The sequence below is a fragment of the Ochotona curzoniae genome, unplaced genomic scaffold, assembly GCF_017591425.1.
Source record: "Ochotona curzoniae isolate NIBS_2020 unplaced genomic scaffold, NIBS_Ocur_1.0 contig_523, whole genome shotgun sequence".
Lineage (NCBI taxonomy): Eukaryota > Metazoa > Chordata > Mammalia > Lagomorpha > Ochotonidae > Ochotona > Ochotona curzoniae.
In genome coordinates, this window is record NW_024466459.1 from 11,691,886 (window position 1) to 11,708,139 (window position 16,254).

Consider the following 16,254-nt stretch of genomic DNA (forward strand, 5'->3'; position numbering starts at 1 on the left):
GGCCAGCCCCAGCTCCCCCAGCCTCGGCCAGCCTCAGCCAGTCCCAGCTCCAGCCTCAACCCCAGCCCTATCCTTGGCCAACCCCAGCCCCAGCTTCGACCAGCCCCCGCTCCCAGCCCAGCCACTGTGGCCATGTGAGGAGTGAACCAGCACGGGAAGATCTCTCTTGTAAAGCATCTTGAAAGACAGGCGTCACTTGCAGCGCCCACAGCTGTGTCCAAGTGCTAAGCTCTGAGTGCCAGCGCTGCTTTTTCTTTAAGACCTGTTTATTTACATGAAACACAGAGCCACAGAGAGATCCCACCCACTGGCTCTCTAAGTGGCATCACAGCCAGGGCGGGCCAGGCTGCCGTCTGGGTCTCCCATGTCCGTCTCCCACTGCCCGCCTAGGCACACGAGCAGGGAGCAGCCAGGGCGGGCCAGGCTGCCGTCTGGGTCTCCCATGTCCGTCTCCCACTGCCCGCCTAGGCACACGAGCAGGGAGCAGGGCTGGACGTGCGGCAGCCCAAGCAGCAGGTCAGTCCTGTGTGCCACAGTTACCACCCCATCTGTACTTCTTCTTCTTTTTTTGGAATGGCAGATTTACAAAGAGAGACAGAGAAAGAGCTTCCATCTGCTGGTCCACTCATGTGGCCACAACAACTGGAGCTGAGCCTATCTGAAGCCAGGAGCCAGGAGCCTCTTCTGGGTCTCCCACATGGATGCAGGGTCCCAAGGCTTTGGGCCGTCCTCCACTGCTTTCCCAGGCCACAGGCAGGAAGCTGGATGGGAAGTGGAACAATCAGGACATGAATACACACCCATATGGGATCCCAACTCCTGTAGGTGGAGGCTAGCCTGCTGAGCCACTGTGCCCCAGGGCCTAGCAAGTTGATTTTTAAGCTGATAACTGCGTGTGGTCTGTGTGAATTATATTATAAGCATTCAAAAGGCTCCTGGCAGAAAAAAATACTTCTCACCCCTGAAGTAAACATTCATAATCCTTTCTTTCTTTCTTTCTTTTATAGATACTCATTTATTTTGAAAGAGACAGAGAAATCTCCACCTGCTGGTTTCCTTTCCAAGTGGTCACCAGAGCCAGCGCTGCCCAGGACAAAACCAGGGACTTCTGGGTCTCCCACATGGTGGCAACCCTCTACTGCGGCCCCAGCTACTGGCAGAGCTATACTACAAGAGCAGAACAGGCACCACAGCGGTGCTTGGTGTCCGACAGCAGCTTTCCCGGCCACCACTTAGAGCCCGGATTTAAAAGACTCAGCTTGCCTGCAGGGTTGCTGCGTCCAACTGCTGCCTGTGCGAAGTGGAAACCACGCTCACAACTCAGTGTGCGTGGACGCCTGCAGGAACACTGCCCAGGCGCGTCCAGCAGCACAGCTCCTCCCCACCAAGCACCCAGGGCCACCCGTGACAGGTGGCTCCTCACAGCTGTGCCCCGCCCCCTTTTAAAATTATACTTTTGACGATCTTTACAGTTAATTGGGGTAAAAAGGTTCAAGGGCTGCAGGAAAGTGGGTAAGACTATTATTTCCATGTTGTCTCCTTCATGTTTAAAGGGGGGCATTAAGGGAGAAGCCCCACCCAATTTCCCACCCTCCCCAGGTCCCACATGTAGGGTATGCTCCGAGGTTCTTGTTCAAGTGGTTTTGATAGTTCACCAGTTATAAATTGCTGCCAATCTTGCCACTCCAAGCACTATGAGGTCTTTGAAGAATCCACTGATTGACATAGTCCATCATAGAGTCTCCGTTTGCTCTGTATTTCGCTGCCAACATATAGCTGAGATGGTTGATTGACCTGTTCTGTCTTCTCTCTTTTCTTGGTTAGGGTTCTGAGTCCAGCATTTTGATTGGCAAGATCTCCAAAAAAACTTTGTCTGAGGTGTTCTCCGACCAGATTCTTGAATGTACTAGCAGGTACAGGGCCCAGCTCAGTCTATTGCCCCATCAGCTGGTGGCTGCGATCGCTAGGTTGGTTCTGTTTTCAGCCCCGACTTCCACTGGAACCAATGGGTGTTGCAGTCCAGCCTGGTGCTGCCCAGCACATTCTTGGCCCTCGCTTAAAGAAGAAGGAGCTGCAGCCTAGTTGGAGCGACCCACAATAACCCCCACCAGGGCCGCCCCCTACCCTGGTTTGCCAGTATGTGTAGCAGTAATCCAGTCTGTCCCACACTCCATTCCACCCCTGCCCCTGTCCTGGCTTTCGTGCCCTCCGGTAGAAGTGGTAACCCAAGAGGGATGAGCCCACTATTTCTTCCCCGGCCTCTCCCACTCCCGGATTATGCGCTCTCCAGGTAGTTCTGTGGTTTGACTTGCACTAGCCCCCAGTACCACCCACTTCAATTTTGTTTGCACCAGTAGGAATAATCAGCTCAGCCCGGCTTTTCCCTGATCTAGTCCACATGAGGCTACAGGTGTTGTAGCCCTGCTTAGTCTGGACTGCCCCCATCCCAGCTCATGCTCTCCAGCAGGAGTAGCTGTCCAGCAAAGGAACCACCCCTTATCCCCCTGCGGCTCCGCCCCCTCCCTTCCAGGTTCTTACACATGCTGGTTGGGTGCTGCGGTCACTTCTGGCACAGGCAACCTCACCTTGGCACTCTGTATTGTGCACTAGTTTTTGTTGTGACCGAACTCGGCTTGACCCACGCTGTTCTGGTGCCTGGATTTGCCAGTGGATGATGTGAACAGATTCAGCCTGGTCTGCCCCCAACCGATGCCAATTGTATGCCAGTAGGTAACTTTCCATGGCCTGTTTTGGGCTGTTTCCTATCATGTTTCTTGCGCTTACCTGCCGGGTCTGTGTCCTGCCAGAGCAGTTGCCCAGGCTCCTCCATCAGAACCTCTCCCAATGCCAGGTTTCACGCTTACCAGTGGGTCCATGAGCCAGCCCTACTCAGTTCACCTGCTGTCTTAGCAGGAACAGTAACTTTTCCTGACTGGCCTTCAACCCAAATTGGTCCTGGCTGTTGGATGTTTCAGCCCAGCCATGGCTCGTCCATACCCACATATGGCTCACACATGGCTCAGTAGGGGTTGAGACCTTGCCTAGTCCATCCCACATCTGCCCTGGTCACCTTGCCTAGTCCATCCCACATCTGCCCTGGTCCTCCAGAACACCAGAGGGTGTTGGAGTCTGGTCCGGCTCAGTGTATCCAGTCCCAGTCCACATTTGTGCCAAGGGAGACTACAACCGTTTCCCGTTCAGAACGCATCCCCCGTTCCAGCCCACACGCTCCTTGGTGGGAACCTCAACCCAGCTAGGGTTGTCCCCTTAGCTCCCCAACCGGGCCTGTTCCCAGCCATAGATCACATGCATGCCAGTGGTTGCTCTGGCTCAGCTTGGCTCAGCCCCTCACCTGTCCCGACCTCTGCCTTAGACAGTGTGGCTTAGTGTCCCTGACTCACGCAGACCAATAGGTACAAGAGCCTAGCTCGGCATGACCTGTGCTCCCTCCTGGTCTCTAGCTATGCTTGTGGGCTAAGGTTTGCTCAGTCCTGCCCGGACCACCCTGTTCCATTACCAACTGACACATTAGCCAGCTGTTGGAGCTACTTTGCCCAGCTTGTCCGACCCCCAGGTCTGGACCACATGTTCACCAGTGGGAGCTATTACTTGCCAGGGGAGTTTCCCAAGTTCCTCCACTTGATCCACTCCCATCTACAGTTCTCATACATGCCACTGGGTTTGGGCCAGTGCCCGGCGCAGTCTGGCCTTCCATTTGGCCTTGTATGAGCTGGTGAACGTTGCAGCCTGGCCCACCCCACACCCTATTCAGGATGCACATTTGGGTGCTGCTGCCCTGACCAGTCCAGACTGTTGGTTACCTGTGATTGATGGCAGGCTCCTTGGTCACACCTAGCTTAATCCATCACCACCCCATCTCTTGAGCTAACCAGTGGGGCTAGAATTTGCACAGGGTTTGGCCCACACATCCCTCACAGAATCTGCACCCGGTTATGGTTCTTGAGTGCTAGTTAATCTACTGGCCCTGCTTAATGTGACCCTTCTCCTGATCCATCATCATGTCAGGTAACAGGATATGATTCTGCAGGACAAGCCCCAAGCCATAGCTTCTGCATGGACTGGTATTTGGTGGTTAGCACTGTTCAGTGATTACAAGTTTTCAAAGAAAGAGTTACTGTCGTTCGGTATCTTTACGATTCCTTCACGTCCTAGAAGCACAGTGGGTTCAACCTGGATCTACCTAAGCAGCGATTCAAAGAACCAAAACCCTAGAGCTCCCTTTGGCCAGCAGTGCACCAAATGGGCACTGGCCGCCCGGGGACAGCTCACCACGTGCACATGGTGGCTGTCATCTGGGATCCAGGCACGAGACGCACCGTCCTGAGACCCACCAGCAGCCAGGAGGCTGCTGGAAGTTTTAGCTCCCCACATCTGTAAACTGCCGCTGTGCACAACAGGGTGACAGGTGGCTCCTCACAGCTGTACCTCACCCCGTGCACAGCAGGGTGACAGGTGGCACCTCCCACCCACACCTCCCACTCCTGTGCACAGAAACACTGCATCCGAGGAGCACATGGCACCCTGTGCACAGCCAGGACCTCCCCGCCTCAGCCCCAGCCCCAGCCCAAAGCTCCCAGCATCCCAGAAGCAGCCAGCAGAGAATACAGCGTTGCCAAGGTCAGCCCCAGAGGACACACGCCCCAGGAGTAGGGGACACAAGTCATGCCTACTGCCCTATTGTGAGGGGACCCCAGCCCAGCCCACGCGATCCACATGGCAAGATGGGCCTCTTGCCTTGACCAACGTCCAAACACACAAGCGGCAAGGAATTAGGCCCAAGGGGCAACCCCAACCACTCCCCCAGGCTGGCACCCCCGTGGGGAAACGAGGAGAAGGAGCACAGACGAGGTGTGAGGCCACCGAGTCCAAGCACCCGGGCTTTGACACAGGAAGGAACCGCCATGGAAGAGCAAGTGGGCGTACTGGCACAGGCCGGGCAAGGGGAGGACAAGGGGCACGGGCACAAGCCTGTAACGAACCAGACAGAAAGCAGGCCAAGTGCAGCTCCACAGATGAGAGCACCAAGGAGCGCCAATGGGCCGCACACCGAGCAAAGAACGCTCCTCCCCCAGGACGGCCCTCCAGCCCACTCTGCGGCCCAGCCTCGGCCTCTGCCCCTCCCCACTGTGCCTGGGAACTCCGGCTTTATGCTCTTACACATTACTTCACTCCAACCAGCAGCTTAGCTGCCAACTAGACGTAGCAAGCCAACCTGTTAACATGCGGGAAGCTGAGTCCCTAGAAGGACCGGCTGACGGCACCCAGAGCAGGAACGCATGCTTCAGACAGAGCCCATGAGCGACCCACCTCCCCAGGCCTCCAACACCCCTTCACACCCTGCCAGAGGGGCCCACCGCCTTCTCCTGTGCCTACTAGCCTCCAAGGGGCACGAGCTGTGGAGCCAGGGTCGGCGAAGAGGCGTGAGGGCCTCCTTCCTCGCCCATCCTGTGCAAGCCAAGGTTTCGCATACAACAGCAGCTCCCCCACACACCCAAGCATCTAAGGCCGGGCCACATGCTCACGGCTCCTGCCCTCAGCCCCGCTCCCGGAGCCCCCTCACGCCCGAGACACTGAGGTCTGACAGGTGGGCCAGAAGACCACACCAAGCCGAGGGGCCGGGGCCCTACCAGCCTGACCCCCCACTCTGCCTCCAGCTCCCTCACGCTCCACTTGCCTTCATGAGTTCGAAGAACTCGGCAGGGGAAGACAGCACCCGGACGTGGGAGCTGGAGACGCCGAACTCTGGGACCAGGTTCCGGATCCACTGGAACCGGTGCACGCCGTCTGGACACAGGCAGCAAGGTGGGGAGCTGACATGCGGGACCGCCGGGGACAGCAAGGGCGCTAGTAAGAGCCATGGCGACCTAGGCGAGAGCAGAGCAGAGCAGAGGGTTAGGCTCGGCAGCTCCTGCAGAGGCGTCTCCGGTGACGCGAGCGGCTGCTGCAGCTGCCGGCGGTTCCGAGGACGCGCAGAGCCCAGGCCTGCCGGGCCCCGGACAATCACTGAAGGCTTTAGCACTCAAAGGCCTCCGGCTCGGACAACCTGCCCGCTACCTGCCCGGCTGAACCCAGGCTGCAAGCTAACTCCAAACACAGGAACCACTGTCAGAACCAGCACAAGTCGGCTCACAGAAGCCACCGCCGACTCACCATGCTGGTGTGGGGCCATACGCAGGGAGCTGGAGGGACACGTGGGAACTGGCCCCCACTTGGGACGCGGGCCCTTGCAGGCAGAGGATTAGCCAGTGGAGCCATCGTGCTGCTCCCAAGCTGTTACACTGCTTTCTTTTTTTTCTTCACATGGAGATCATTTTACTGTCCTCTTTTCCCCGAAATACACTAAACAGACCCGTAAATAACTTGGTGGCAATATATTCACATTTAATAATTCAATATTGTACAGGCTCTCCTGTGTCTGATTTTCCAGCCAAACAAAGTTCACCAAGGCAGCCGGCCGGGGGGTGTCACAGCCTGGGAAGGGAGTGGGTGACCTTCATGGTGGCTGACACCCAGTTCCCCTTCTTGCCCTTCCCGTTCTTGCCCAGGGCGATGAACATGCCAGGGTAGAAACAGGTGGAGCACCACAGGCGCCGGGCGCTACCAGGGCTGCACAGAACGGAGGGCGGAGCGAGGCACGGCCGGGTGGGGACCCTGCGCAGCGGTGCGTGCGCGGGCGTTAAACTGTTCCTCTCCTAACCCAGCTTCCTGCTAACACACTTGGGAAAGCCCAAGGACCCAGGCCCCTGCCAGTCACACACGTCAGCATGAAGTTCTGGCTCTTTGCTTCAGCTTGGCCCAGCCTTGGCTGCTGTGGCCATTCGGGAAGTGAACTAGCAAAGAGACGCGCTCTCCCCGGCCTTTGGAATAAACAGGGGCCAGCATGTGTCACAACACACTAAACTACCGCCTGCAATGCCACATCCCTTATCGGAGCACCACTTGAAGTCCCCCTGCTAAAGTACCTAGGATGATGGCAGAAGTTGGCCCAAGTGCTTGGGCCCCACGTGGGGGACCTGGAAGAAGCGCCTGGCTCCACATCAGCCCGGCTCTGACCATCATGACCATTTGGGGACAGAGCAGCTGGATGGAAGATCTCTCTGTCTCTCCTTCTCTCTCTGTAACCCTTTCAAATAAAAATAAATCTTAATTCTTTTTTTAAGATTTATTTATTTGTTTATTGGAAAATCAGATATACAGAGAAGAGGAGAGACAGAGAGGAAGATCTTCTGTCCGATGATTCACTCCCCAAGTGAGCGCAACGGCTGATGCTATGCTGATCCAAAGCCAGGAACCAGGAACCTCTTCCGGGTCTCCCACGTGGGTGCAGGGTCCCAAGGCTTTGGGCCGTCCTCCACTGCTTTCCCAGGCCACAAGCAGGGAGCTGGATGGGAAGTGGAGCTGCTGGGATTAGAACCAGCGCCCATATGAGATCCCGGCGTGTTCAAGGTGAGGATTTTAGCCGCTAGGCCACGCCGCCGGGCCCTAAATCTTAATTCTTTTTTAAAAATGAGTAAATATGCATGGCAAGTAATGAAGCTGCTATATGATGAAACTTACAAAGAATTAAAGCAGCCCTGCCTGCAGAAAGGCCAAGAGAGCCCGCAGGAACCAGGCGAGTCTGGTAGAAGCCACCCAGGACCCGCAGGGCCTCCGTCCAAGGAAGAACCCAGAAAAACATGATCTCTTTAAAACTGAGATCGGGAGAGAAAAGCGAAAGAGGTCAGAGAACGGAGACCACGCCAGGAGGTGCCCAGAGGATTCCTCCGCCATCAGACATTTCCCCTTGGCAGAGGGTCACCAGGCCATAATGCCTGCAGGGCCCGGGCTGGGAGGGCCACCCTCCCCTGGCCTGCACACAGTCCACCCACTGCGCCCTGCAGCACTGCAGGCAGCAGCAGGACAAGTCCTCCCGCAGGACCCCCATCGGGACCCCTTGTGTTCACAGAAACCGTGTTCCAGGAAGATGACTTCACTTGCGTGCCTGGTCCTCCCAGGGCTCCGAGGCGTCCACACAGACGCCAGATGGCTCCAGCTGCACTTCCCAGAAAGCCTGCCCATGTGTCACAGCCGACTCAGCGCCAAGGAGACCAGAATCAACAGTGCAGGTGCCGGCCTTCGGGAGCTGGGAAGCAGGACTGGGCTCCGCCTGTGCCCTGGCAGTGACCGCACTCAGGGCCAGCGCTGGCCATTTAACAGATGACTGCTGCCTCGACCTCCCAAACTGTGGGCAGCTCCACTCCTGCCACGCCCCACAAACACCAGCTCAAAACCACACCAGCCCCCAAGGGTCTCCAGACCAGTAATATTCATGAATGAAACCAGCCTTGTGGCAGGAAGCCTTCAGGAGCATCTGCCCCCTCCCGCTTCAGACCATACAGGAAGGGGGGGGCACAGGGCCAGTGCCAGCCTCAGGTCAGGCCTTGGAGCATCTACGCCACAGGGGAGGCCTCAGACAGACACACCTGCAGGCCACCGAGAGCACCCCAAGCAGACATGCACATTAACTGACGACCCAGCCTCCCCGGAAGGCTCCGCCAGGGGCTCAGTCCCTGCTGCCTTCCTGTGTCGTCACAGAGGGGCTGTTCTCAGCAACTCACTTGTTGTGGAACCAACCCAATCTCGGACTGGCAGTGTGGCGTCCCGGAAAAGGGAGGTACACAGACAAGCAGCCCCCCGGGGACACCCCAATCTAACAGCCAGGGCCTGCAGGTGTCCCACCACAAGGCACATCGGCACCCTGGGGGTTACTCCCCAGCTCTTTGAGAGAGCTCCCGGGAATCTTCCCAGAAAAGGCTTGCCTCCGCCCCCCCGCCATTAGGGGCCCCTCCACACAGCAACCCCCAGCCCCCAGGGAGCAGCCACCTGCACAAGCAGCCGCCCTTGCTCAGGCAGGCACGCTAAGAACGGCATTCCGGGCAGAAAGCTGGCCCGCAGGGTCACGTGACCAACCACACAGCGCTGCACCTGCCACGCTCACCACTCAGGGAACCCAACACGCATTTCCACACCAAGACGCGCCCCAGAATCATGGCTTTCTAATCTCGTGCTAGGTAACACCTAGCTCCCACTTCTGGTCCCCGGGGAGGGAGGCGGGGCGGGGGGACCTCCAGGAGTGCCTGCTCTTTCCTCTGGAATGCCGGGAAGTGCTGAAATCAGAGCTGGCATGGAGCAGGTGGCTTCCCACTGTACCAGGGGCGAGGATGCTGAGCTGCGCAAAGCGGACATCAATGCCCGCAGCCTCTCACCCCCAGGACACCTGATTCTGGCTAGTCAATCCTACAAGTGAAGGCTTGCCTTGGAAGTTGAGCCACCTGCAGGCCTCCGCCCTGAGGGCTTGCCCCAGGGGAGGGCTGTTCCTGTCTCCTAGAATGGTGGGCACAGTGGGCATGGCCAAGGGGACATGGTTGCTGTCCTGACCACAGAGCAAGGACACAGTCTCTGTCCTGAGACCCTGTACTAGGTGGCGAGGAAGCAGATAGCAGAAGCCCACCAGCTGCCTGTTCAGGCAGGACAACCCCCCCGCCCCCCGCAGGCCCCCATGAGACAGGGGAGTCTCAACGGATACAACTCCCCAAGAACCAGCCACCATGCCTACTACAGCAGAGGTCGCATCCCTGTCCTGTGAGGAGACCGAGTGTGCCATCTCACCACACACCCAGGGAGGGCTCCCAGTGGAGACCCCTTAGCCTTCGTCACCTCAGACACCCCCTCCACGCTGCTACCCTGAGGTCCCGGCACCCACCTCGCTCACGCCCAACAGGATCCAGGCTGCAGGCTCCCAGCACACAGGGACAGTGGGCCGGGAACAGGGGAGGTAGGGCTGGAGCCTGTCCTTGGGTGCCACCCTGCGTCCACCACATGGGGCTCTGCACACAGCACCCGTGGCCCCAGCTCTGTGGCTGGGAGCCAGTCCTAATCCATACAAAACAAGAACAGAACCACTAGAAGGGCAGCTGAGCCCACTGGGCTGCCCCCCGGGGTCAGAAACTACTTCTTTTAATTAAGATTTATTTATTGTTATTGGAAGTCAAATATACAAAGAGGAAGAGAGAGAGGAAGATTTTCTACCTGTTGATTCACACTCCAAGCGGCCACGACGGCTGGAGCCGTGCCAATCCGAAGCCAGGAGCCTCTTCCAGGTCTCCCACGCGGGTGCAGGGTCCCAAGGCTTTGGGCCGTCCTCCACTGCTTTCCCAGGCCACAGGCAGGGAGCTGGATGGGAAGCGGGGGCTGCCGGGATTAGAACCAGCGCCCACATGGGATCCTGGTGTTTGCAAGGCGAGGATTTAAGCAGCTAAGCTACCACACCAGGCCCCAGAAACTACTTTTCAAGAACCCCCCACCAGATCCCTGTAAGTCACACTCAGGGAAGCCAGCGGCCCCCTGCTGAGAACTCACAGTCATAGCACTTCCTGACTAACGCAACACCTGACCCCAAGAAGGGAAATGAGTGTGGATTCCCGGCGGTTACAAAAGACCCGGCCTCTCAACTCCCACGGCCCAGGCCAGGCTGCCGCTGCTGGACTCTCCTCCCAGCCTGAGGAAACCACGCACACCCACGCCTGCAGGTCAGCTCTCACAGCCACACTCGGAACCGTCACCATGCCTGCTAAGACTGAGTCCCCCGTGCTGCTCCCCGCGGCTCCGCAGCAACTGCTGTGCAACACCCCGCCACCCCTTTTACAAGGTTTCACACGGGGCTCACACACGGCTGACCCACCCAAATCACCACAGCCCCAGGCTGCTCTGCGGTCCCTGCACCACGCACAGCTCCGAACACGCCCTCCCACTGTAAAAACCAACTGGAAGTACTTGGGAAAACGACGCTGTAGAGCTAAAACCCCCGTTCCATTCATTTGAATGTCGCAAATACGCCGCAAGATGGCTGTCCTAAACCCTGGGGAGCAAGGAAAACCAGACCCACCAGAGGTCAAAGAGGAGACCTGCTGAGGCCTCGCTGCCTTTCCAATGAAAGAAAACCCGACAGAAAGAACAGGCAGTGTTCCCACACACACACAGAATGGTAACAAGCACATATGGTTCAAACTGAACATAGTCCATTTCACTGACATCTGACCCCTACAAAGACCTAAACCCTCCCCCAAAATTAAAATTAAAATAAATTAATTAATTAAAGACCTAAACCGAAGGGCCACTGGGATGAATCAACTGGTCAGCCTTCCGCCTTCAAACGCTGGCATCCCATATGGGCGTCAGTTCATGTCCCAGCTGCCCGACTTCCATCCAGCTCCCTGCTTGTAGTCTGGGAAAACAGCAGAGGACGGGCCAAAGCCTTGGGACCCTGCACCTGCGTGGGAGACCCAGAGGAAACTCCTGGCTCCTGGCTTCGGATCAGCTCTGGCCACTGAGATCATTCAGAGAATGAAGCAGTTTTGGAAGGCACTTCTCTGCATAAATCTGTTTATGCAATAAAACCAGAGTCTTAAAGACTTTAAGCAATCAACACAGCATTGATGGGAACTCTGAAGTAAGCACTGAATCATTACAAGATCTGCAGAATTAAAAACTTAGGATTCCATGGCTTACAAACCAAAAGAGGCCACAGGAAGAAAGTTGGCTTGTACGGCAGACAAGTTCCAAATCAGGAACTAGCGTCCGCCCCACGCCCCTCCAGGTCTCGCTCCCTGCAAGGCAGCTATCCACTCTGTGCAGCCCCCATCCTGACACTCAACTCCACTGCACGCCCCTGGTGCTAGGGTGCCCATAGCCCCTTTCCCAGCTAACTCAGGGGCACAGCCCAGCCCTCAGCACCCCTCCACTCTCCTCCTGGTCCCCACTGCCCTGACTGTGTGGAAGCCCACCAGGACACAGCTGGACTGCACCCTGGGCTGCAGTGCTTTCCTGGGTCCCTGGGCCGGAACCCTGACTTACTCCTAGCTCCCCTCTCTCAGCCAGCCTCCCTCCTGCCCGCAGCCAGCTCCTGCCCAACCGTTGGCTCCCCTTGTCACATGGCAATAAACAGCACGACCAGGCGCCCCCTTGGGTGCTGCCATAGCCCCCCCAGTCGGAGCACCTGGAGGGCAGAGCTTTCTCCTCCGTGCTGCCGCAGCTCCCAGCACAGCCCCTGGCCACGGGGCCCCTGAAGCGGCCCACACGCCCTGGGAGACGCCTACTTAAGCTCCAGTTTCAACAAACGGTATTTCCAGATCGCTAACTTGAAGTCACTTTCAGTGGAGCTCTCTGCCTGAAAGGACATCGCAGCAGCACAAAGCCACCCCCACTGCCAGCCACAGGATCCGTCAGACCCTCCAACTGAGTCACCCCAGCAGGCGCAAACTTACAATAAATGTAAGCTATGACTACACCGAACCATTAACTCATGAATCACTGACAGAATCGCAAGAAAGCACACCATCTGGGGAAGGAGGGACTGGGAAGTGCAACCCAACCACGGCCCCGTGGCCGTGAGTAACTGCCACACAAGGCCACCCAGAGGCAGAAAACATCTGCAAGGAAATAAGGCAAGGCAAGGATCCGAAACCTGCAGTGTCACTGGGGACTGGCCGGCAGCGAGCCTGCCACTACACCGACAGGATTTCTAAGAATTATAAAACGAGAATGTCTGACCTCACGCTCAGGAAACAGTTATGCCTGAACTGCTGACCCAGAGGAGCAGCTCTGAGCACAGGCCAGGAATCCGGGAACAGGGTGACGCAAGAGGCTGAGGCGAGGCTTGGGGCGCCCGGGAGGCAGCTCCTAGCCCTAAACCTGGTGGGCGGGGCAGCCGGGCAGGGGCGGGGCTAAGCCCCTCAGGGCCAGCATCCCACGTGGGTGCTGCTTCGCTGCTCCACCTCTGATCCAGCTCCCCGCTAATGACCTGGGCCAAGCCCTTGGGCCCCTGCACTCACATGGGAGACCCAACAGAAGCTCCAGGCTTCGGCCTGGCCCCGGACTGCCTGTTGTAGCCATCTGGGAGTGAATCATCAGATGGGAGGCCTCTCTGTGCCTCACTTCTCTGTAACCGACTCCTAAAGAAGTAAATCAATGTGTAAGAGAGAGACAGAGCCAGCGCCCCTTCCTATCACACTTCTCAAACAGATCAAGGTGCTGTCAGCAGAAAGGCAAGTATGTGGCCAGCAGTGAAGACAGCTACACCGCAGCACCCTGCTCAGCTCTCGTCCCTGGCTCCTGACTCCAGCTCTCCCCACGCAGATCCTGGGAGACAGCCCAGCCAGGGGAGGAGCCCCCGGCTTTGGACACCTGGGGAGTCAGACAGTGGATACAATGTGTCTCTAAGTAAGAAACTAAAGTTTTAGACAATGAAAAGGGGCCTGTGCTGTGGTGCATCAATGCCAGGATCCCGTAAGTGCAACTTCAGGTTCCAGCTGCTCACCCAGCTTCTTGCTCACAGCTGGCAAGGCAGTGGAGGGCCCGAGCGTTTCCCTGACATCCACTGGACGGAGTTCCAGGCGCCAGGCTTCCGCCTGGCCCAGCCCAGGTGTCTGCAATCACTTGGGAAATGAACCAGCAGAGAGGAACTCTTGGTCTCTCTTCCTCCCTGTCATTCTGCCTTTCAAACCAATCAACCTTTAATGTAAAACACACACACACACTCAAGGGATACCCCTTTCGTGGGGACTGCCCCCAAATCAGTAATCAACCAGATGCTAAACATGCGTTCATAATGGAGTCTTTCTCACTTTAAACACAGAGAGGAAATCACAAATTCACCTGAACACCTTGTCTTCAGTGACAGAACATTCTGTGAGACTTTAAGCAAACCTCTCCCTGGTCTACTGCTCGACGTGGAATCCCTGTGCTGGCGTCCTCCTCCTGGGGGCTCCAACTATGGGCAAAGGCCAGGCCAGGTTGCCTGCTGCCCACGCCACGGCCACCAGCATCGCTGGACCCGCCTCCTGCCCACGCCACAGCCATCAGCCTCACTGGACCCGCCTCCTGCCCATGCCACGGCCACCAGCCTCAATGGTCCCTGCCTCCTGCCCACGCCACAGCCATCAGCCTCACTGGACCCGCCTGCTGCCCACGTCACGGCCACCAGCCTTGCTGGACCCGCCTCCTGCCCACGCCACGGCCACCAGCCTTGATGACGCAGCTTTCACGTCTGTCCTGTCAGGATGAGAAGCCTGGCGAGGACGGTCAGAAGTCTCCACCGCCAGCCGGCAGGAACGGGCACCTCTCCAGACAAGACTGAACCCAGACCTCACACTAAAACCTGGGGAAATTAGCCGGGACAAGCAGCTCAAGAGTTCTTGCAACAATCTGTTTGTTGAGGCGCAGAGTGACAGCGGGAGGCAGATCTTCCATCCTCTGGTTCAGTCCCCAAATGGACACAATACCCAGCAGCCCAGAACTGCATCAGCCCCCACGTGGGTGCAGGGGCTACTTCCCAGGCACATCAGCAGGTAGCTGGATGGGAAGTAGGGCTCCAACTGGCCCTGGGATGTGGGAGTCGCAGCCCACTGTACCACAACATTCACCCCTTTAAGACTTGTTTTAAAAGCTCAAATCTAACAAGAAAAGGTCCTGAAGCTGTCCCTTTGCCTAACCAGTGATAAGGCCAGGCTGGGCCCGCTGGGAAGCGGGCAGAAATGGCCCTGTCCACTCACTCGCCCTCCAAGAGCTCGGACGGTAGTGGCTTGTCCCTAGCCCCAAAAGCCCTGGGCCCTGGGTGACTCCTGCAAGCACCACCCCCACCCCACAGCAGACGGGCCCAGGCTGGTCTCAGAGCCAACGCCACCCAATGCCATGCAGCGAGAGCCACATAACCAGGAGCGCCATGCATCAACCAGGGCACCTGCACGCAGCGACCACCCCTCCAGCACCTTCTCAGAACTGCCCCCATTCTCACTGTCACTGTCCCAGAAGATCACAACCCTTCCCTTATAAACAGAACACTGCCGCCCTGCCAGCCCCTCAAGTCAGCAGCAGTGTTTGGGGACCCCCGCCCCAACAGACTCCATTCCAAGCCTGTTCTTGCCCAGTTGCACAACCCACTGGATTACTTTTCCAGAACTCAAGTTCTCTGAAATGTATTTTTAAAAAAAAATTAGTTTGGAGTGGTTCCTCCTCCATGCCTGAGTGCCACTGACTCAGGATTGCTCCACAGCCAGGTGGAGCAGGATGTGAAAGGTCTCAACGCTGTGTACACACCGGGCCAGCCCGCACCTCCCAGGTCCACACCGACACGGGGGCGCACGGAGCCCGCGGGGGTCCAGCCGGGCGCCCTTCCCCACGGCCGGGGGCGCACGGAGCCCTCGGGGGTCCAGCCGGGCGCCCTTCCCCACGGCCGGGGCCGGACACGGGGGCGCACGGAGCCCGCGGGGGTCCAGCCGGGCGCCCTTCCCCACGGCCGGGGCCGGACACGGGGGCGCACGGAGCCCACGGGGGTCCAGCCGGGCGCCCTTCCCCACGGCCGGGGGCGCACGGAGCCCGCGGGGGTCCAGCAGGGCGTCCTTCCCCACGGCCGGGGCCGGACACGGGGGCGCACGGAGCCCGCGGGGGTCCAGCAGGGCGCCCTTCCCCACGGCCGGGGCCGGACACGGGGGCGCACGGAGCCCGCGGGGGTCCAGCCGGGCGCCCTTCCCCACGGCCGGGGCCGGACACGGGGGCGCACGGAGCCCGCGGGGGTCCAGCCAGGCGCCCTTCCCCACGGCCGGGGCCGGACACGGGGGTCGGGGGACACCGGCCAGCTCCGCGCGCGCACAGGGAGAGGCGAAGGGCCGCCCCGAGCGCGCAGGAGGCCCCGACTGGACGCGGCCGACGACCGGACACATGTCGCCCGCCCTCCCCGCTCCTCTCGGGAAGCCGGGCGCCCGGGCGCAAGGTGAGGGGTGTCGCGGACACGAGGACCCAGGGGCGCCGGGAGGGCAGGGCCCACCGCCGCTCTCACCTCCTGCGCCGCCGGTCCCGGCTCCTGCTGAGGCGGTCGGACAGGCGCCCGAGGAGCGCGGTCAGCCCAGGGCGCCCAGGCAGGAGGCCCAGCAGCCGCCTCCACAGCACCGGGCCCGCCGTCGCGGCCGCCATGGAGACTCGCCGCTTCCGTTTCCGGCGCGCGCGACCGTGGCGAGCGCGGACGAGGCGGCAGTGCGCAGGCGCGGGAGGGCCAGGCGGCCGGAACCCCGACCCTCGCCGCGCACCCCGGCCCCCGACCCTCGCCGCGCACCCCGACCCCGACCCTCGCCGCGCACCCCGACCCCCGACCCTCGCCGCGCACCCCGACCCCCGACCCCCGGCCCTCGCGCACCCCGACCC

The 16,254-nt window shown here is 59.1% G+C and overlaps 1 protein-coding gene across 1 annotated transcript in view; it reads right to left on the minus strand.

The window, feature by feature from the left end:
• PGS1 (phosphatidylglycerophosphate synthase 1) overlaps nucleotides 1–16,043 on the minus strand; it is a 38,795-nt gene extending 22,752 nt beyond the window's left edge. The window contains exons 1-2 of the mRNA XM_040989844.1: nucleotides 15,893–16,043; nucleotides 5,696–5,885 (exon numbers count right to left, since the gene is read on the minus strand). Coding sequence (XP_040845778.1) covers nucleotides 5,696–5,885; nucleotides 15,893–16,026 — 324 coding nt within the window. The 5' untranslated portion in view covers nucleotides 16,027–16,043. The remainder of the gene's footprint in view (nucleotides 1–5,695; nucleotides 5,886–15,892) is intronic.
• Nucleotides 16,044–16,254: the final 211 nt, after the last annotated feature.